Genomic DNA, 5,729 nt, shown 5'->3' on the forward strand with positions numbered 1-5,729 from the left:
CTGGGACCTGGGCGGCTGTGCCGCTCAAACGCGTGCCTGGCTGCGGCCGGGCAGAGCCTGACCCTGTCCGGGCTGAGCACACCCTGTCCCAGGCCGTTCGCACAGCAGCAAGGGGGGCTCCGGTTCTGGTGAGTTCCCCCACACTGGCTTCCTGGTGGCTTTGCAGGGACACAGGACGCAAAGTGAGCCGTGGGGGGAGGTTGACTAGAGAGTTGCCTGTCTTTCCTCTGAGACCTGACATGAGCTGTCTTCTTCCTTGCAGAGAGAGCTGCTCCCTGGGCTGCCTCCCTCGCCCTTCCCAAATGTGAGCACATCGCAGCCAGCACAGAGAAGGGCCTCCTCTTGTTTTCAAGGCACTTGCTTCTGCCTCCCGTTCTTTTGTCCAAAAAAGAAAAAGGCAAACCAAATAAGTCCACAAAGAACTTGTGCTGATCTAAGGAGGAGGCTGTGGCATCTCAGTCACCTCTTTGCCTCCCCAGATCCTGGCTGTGGGCTGGATTTTGTGTCCTCGACTTCAGGGGATCAACTACGAGGAATCAGGATCTTGGCTACTTTTGATTTTTGTTTTTACTTGAACCCTTTCATCCGAGAAGCTGAAGCTGTCACTGCTAAAATCCCGTTTTTTTTTCCCAAGCATGTCAGAAAGCTGGCAGCAGCAACAGCAGCAACCACAGCAGCCGCCGCCACCACCGCAGCAGCACCACGCTGGGGCAGCCGCCCTCCCAGAGCACTCCATTCCACCCAGCACTGCTGACAACCCCTTGGGCTGTGCCGTCTACGGCATCCTCCTCCAGCCGGACCCCGGGCTGCAGCACCACCAGCACGCCCCCCTCCAGGCCGGGGAGCCGTCCCACAAATGCGGTGTGTGTGGCCATGACCTCGCTCACCTCTCCAACCCCCATGAGCACCAGTGCTTGCCAGGCCATGACCGCTCTTTCCAGTGTACCCAGTGCCTGAAGATCTTCCACCAGGCCACCGACCTCCTCGAACACCAGTGCATCCAGGTGGAGCAGAAGCCCTTTGTGTGCGGCGTCTGCAAGATGGGCTTCTCCCTCCTGACCTCGCTGGCGCAGCACCACAACGTCCACAACGGCAACGCCATGAAGTGCTCTATCTGCGAGAAGACCTACAAGCCTCCCGAGGCAGAGCACGTGCAGCCTCTCGACTCCTCGGAGAAGCCCTACAGCTGCTCCATCTGTCAGAAAACCTTCAAGCACCTCTCGGAGCTGTCGCGGCACGAGCGCATCCACACGGGCGAGAAGCCCTACAAGTGCACGCTGTGCGACAAGAGCTTCAGCCAGTCGTCCCACCTGGTGCACCACAAACGGACGCACAGCTCGGAGCGGCCCTACAAGTGCACGGTGTGCGAGAAGACCTTCAAGCACCGCTCCCACCTGGTGCGCCACATGTACGCGCACTCCGGGGAGCACCTCTTCAAGTGCAACGTCTGCGAGCTGCACTTCAAGGAGTCGTCGGAGCTGCTGCAGCACCCCTGCACGCCCAGCGGGGAGCGGCCCTTCCGCTGCGGCGAGTGCCAGAAGGCCTTCAAGCGCCCCTCGGACCTGCGACAGCATGAGCGCACGCACAGCGAGGAGCGGCCCTTCAAGTGTGACCTCTGCCAGATGAGCTTCAAGCAGCAGTACGCGCTCATGCGCCACCGCCGCACGCACAAGGCCGAGGAGCCCTTCAAGTGCAACCTGTGCGAGAAGGGCTTCGTGCAGCCCTCGCACTTGGTGTACCACCAGCACGTGCACGGCATAGAGAACCTCTTCAAGTGCAACGTGTGCCAGAAGGGCTTCAACCAGTCCTCGGAGCTGCTGCGGCACAAGTGCGTGCAGAACGCGGAGCGGCCCTTCAAGTGCGCGGTGTGCAACAAGTCCTACAAGCGGGCCTCGGCTCTGCAGAAGCACCAGCTGGCCCACTGCGCCGAGAAGCCGCTCAAGTGCACGCTCTGCGAGAGACGTTTCTTCTCCTCCTCCGAGTTTGTGCAGCACCGCTGCGACCCGGCCCGCGAGAAACCCCTCAAGTGCCCCGACTGTGAAAAGCGGTTCAAGTACGCCTCGGACCTGCAGCGCCACCGGCGCGTGCACACGGGCGAGAAGCCCTACAAGTGCCCCTCCTGCGAGAAGGCCTTCAAGCAGCGCGAGCACCTCAACAAGCACCACAGCGTGCACGCCCGGGAGCAGCAGTACAAGTGCATGTGGTGCGGGGAACGGTTCCTGGACTTGGGCCTGCTGCAGGAGCACAGCGTCCAGCACACGGCCGAGGGCGCCTACCAGGTGGCTGCCTGTTTGCCGTGAGCCTTTCGCCCCTCGGCGGCTTTCAGCTTGCATGTGACGTTCCTGAGCCTCGGCCTCCCCTTCCCTCTCCTTCGGTTGTAGACGGCCTCCAGGGAGTTTGGGGGGAAAGGGGAGGGACGGTGGGCGGGCAGGTAAACTTTCCTCTGGCCTCTGTGGTCGATACACCACCCGTATCGCAGGGGCGATGGACGACGTGAAAAGCTCGAAGGGGTGGAGAGGAAAGGAGGGAGGTGGGGAGAGGAAACGGTGCCTGTAGTTCCCTGGTGTCCCCCAGCCCACAGTTCACGCTGTACCCGCAGTTCCAGTGCTGGGAGCTCAGCTGCCCACTGCGGGCACCGGCCTCTTTCCCCTGCCCTGCCTGGGGGGGTCGGTGGGAGGGCTGGGTGACTGTCCTCCTGGAGAGGGCTCAGGAGCAAGGCAGAGCCAGCCCTGCCTCCTCCGGGGCGTGCTGCTCGCCGAGGAAGTAGCAGGTTCCCGCTGCTGGGATGTCCCAACTTCCTTGGTCCAAGCTCAGTTGAGAGGATCATTTCGGATCGTTAGCGTCGCTTGACTGCCCCGACCTCCCCTGCTCTCCCCCTCTTTCTAGAGTGTAGAAAGGGAAAAGCCATGGGGCTACCCAGCTCCAAAAAGCACTTTGGCACTGCTGCTTTTGCAGTTGCCGGCTGTCACCCTCTGCAAGGGTTCTGAGCGAGCCTGCCCGCCCCCCATCCCTGCCCGCAGCACGGGGGAGAGTAGCAAGCACTGCGCTGCTACCAGAGCGTGGCGAGGAGAGCCTCCGTGCCCTGCTCCTGGCCAAGAGCCTGGCATTGAAGAGCTGCTTCCTGAGGGACCTTGCTCTCCTGGCAAGCCTTACCTCCAGCCCCCAGGCCCCTTCCCTCTCTGCGCCGCCGGGAGGGTCAGGCAAAGGGCCGTCCCAGCAGGTCGAACACTAAAGGGTGAGGCAAACACTACTAATAACCTACAACTTCAGAGATGTTACCATTGCCGAGGGTAACCCACACCATGTGGGGTCTGATTTGCTGGGGGGGAACCAGAGCAAGCCAGGAGAATCCTTCCCGGCCCTTGGGTTCGGCTCCATGGGGAGGGGAAGGTTAGCAGCGGGTCAAGGAGGAGTGTGGTTTTTTCCCCCTCTTGCAGGAGGCCTGTTTTACCCCTTTACTCTTTCTTTACCTCTTCTGTATTTTTCAGGTTTTGCACAGTTCTTGTAAACATCACTTCAAAATAAATTTCCCCTAGCAAGGTCGATGCAGCCTCAGGTGTTTTCCTCTGCAGGGTTTCGCTGGCTTCTCATGACCGAGAGACCCGTTACATGCCAGTTAGATGCCGTGGAGGTTGAAGGCATGCTTACTAGGTTGCCCACCGGCCTTCCCCTCTCTGTCTTTGGAGATATTAAGACATTAAATACCCATCTGTGGAGATATTCAAGCCTTGACTGGACATGGTCTTGGACAACCTGCTGTAGGTGACCCTGTGCGAGCAGGAGGTTGCACTAGATGATCTCCAGAGGTCCCTGCCAGGCTCAGCTCTTCTGTGATCTTGGCTGGCCCTCCCATGAGGTAGGAGCGTTGTGACGAGCTGTAATTAGTGAACAGCAGCCAGTAAGTTGCCCGTGTGATTAGGGCAAGCGTAATAAATGTTGTCCACGGCAAGTGTAGACAGGTTAACCTTCCAGAGAGTTGGGCTTTGCTTGTGGGGGGTGTTCATCTAAAAGGTGGAGGGTGGCTTTCGTTTCCGTTTCCAGCCCGGTGAAGGGGAACGGGGTGTGTTTTCGGGGGCTGGAGCAGCTCAGTGACAGGTCTGACCCTGGGGTTGAGTCTTCGTGGGCAGCTTTGAGGAGGTTAAAGCAGACCTTGCTCTCTGCTGCCCAAGGAAGACGGACTGATGGTCGTCTTACTTCACGCTGCCTCAAAGATGCAGAACTTCCTCCTGAGTTTTCTCTCTGCATTTCTTTTTCCTTTTTTTTGCTTTTTTTTTTTAAAGCAGTTCGTTAATATTAGTTAAAAATACTGTATAGTTTAACCTGATGTCATACTGGATCTTTTAAAAACAAAAGATGTGATAACTTGGATTTTTAAGGAGCTCTTTGATTCTAGGTAGCTGTTTTTTGCTGTTTAATACGTAGTAAGTTCAGTGTATGCTTCACTGTAGGAGTAAGAATGAGTCCAGACCAAGGAAGGCTAATCCTGCCTTTGCAGAAGGGCTTGGTGGTGACGGAGGCTGCGAGCATGGGACTGGGGCCAGCCAGGGAGCGCAGCGCCCACCTGAACCCTCGCTCTGTTCCTGCCTTGGGCCGTGGGGAGCTCTGCTCTTGCCTGGAGCAGCTGCCGCAGGTCCCACAGCGCCGGGGGTTCAGCGGTCACCCTGATGGAGCAGCCAGGATCAGTGCCCAGAGCTGGGGGCTTGCGGAGAGGCTCATCTTTAGTAGGAGGTGGGTGTGAAGTGGAGCCTCCGGGGGCTTTTGTGGCTGTATTTCTTTTTGGGGCAGCTTCTGGCTAGAGGAGGGGTTTGGAGAAATCGTTAGCGTGGCCCCTGAAGGTCTGTGACCTGCTCCCTTCCCTCCCCAGGGGCCTGGGTGGCTGCACAGCCCCGGGTGCTTGGGGCAGAGGAGGATGATCCAGTAGAAGCCCACGGTGGCTTGTGCTGGCAGAGCTCGGGGCGGGGCGGGGGCAGGACCGCTTGCAGAGCGGGTGGCTGAGCGCCCGCCGAGAGCCTCGGGTGTATATTTGTAGGGAGATTCTCCAGTTAGAAGCAGCTGTGTGGGCTGGGGGAGCAGGTCGGGCTCCGGTGCTGTGCCTTTGGGTCGTGTTTTGTACCGTGAGGTGAGCGGTGATGGAAACAGCAGGAGGCACGTGAGTGTCAGGAGCAGGGCGCTGGGTGGGGAGGCAGGGGCTGGCCTGGGGGGCCTGTGTCCCCCGGGCATCACACCGCCAAGGTGTGATGAAGCACATCTCTGCTAACTGCTGGTGTTTCCTTTTCAAACCAAAGAGCAGTAGCGGCCAAAGCCTCGTGGGAGTCAAACGTGTTTCTACTCTGTAACAGTGTTGCACTTCACTTCTGACATGTATTTCAAGAGACTTCCAGGCTGCTTCCTGCTGCCCCTGCTTGGCCTCTCGCGTCACCCATCGCCTCACAGCACCCAAGAGGGTCGCCGTGCTGGAGCTGGTGGTGCGTCAGCCCCGTGGCAAGTGCTCACGTGTGTCTTCAAGACCTGGTTGCCAGACCCCCTGCGGATGCTCGGTAGGGCTGGAGGAGGGCATGGTCCCTCCCGAAGGGTCGCTCTCCCTGGCAGCAGCTTGATGCCGCTGGGGAGGCGGCAGGGCGGGTTAGGCTGACCGAAGGTGGCGTGGATGTTGTCTAGGAGATAACTCCTGCTCTCTATAGAGCTGCTGTTCCTCTGGCTTCCTGAGGCCAGGAGGAAGCTAGTCAGTT

At 59.2% G+C, this 5,729-nt stretch overlaps 1 protein-coding gene across 1 annotated transcript; it reads left to right on the top strand.

Annotated features, from left to right (window-relative positions):
• Positions 1-309: 309 nt before the first annotated feature.
• On the top strand, positions 310-3,543 carry ZNF319 (zinc finger protein 319). The gene has a single exon (XM_068411358.1). It carries the CDS (start codon positions 636-638, stop codon positions 2,298-2,300), a length of 1,665 nt encoding a protein of 554 aa, XP_068267459.1. The 5' UTR covers positions 310-635; the 3' UTR covers positions 2,301-3,543.
• The last annotated feature ends 2,186 nt before the right edge of the window (positions 3,544-5,729 follow it).

This window comes from Nyctibius grandis, chromosome 12 (assembly GCF_013368605.1).
Source record: "Nyctibius grandis isolate bNycGra1 chromosome 12, bNycGra1.pri, whole genome shotgun sequence".
Lineage (NCBI taxonomy): Eukaryota > Metazoa > Chordata > Aves > Nyctibiiformes > Nyctibiidae > Nyctibius > Nyctibius grandis.

What these genes read in the sequence shown, in the direction of transcription:
- ZNF319 (XM_068411358.1), top strand. Translation starts at nt 636, where the DNA reads ATGTCAGAAAGCTGGCAGCAGCAACAGCAGCAACCACAGCAGCCGCCG.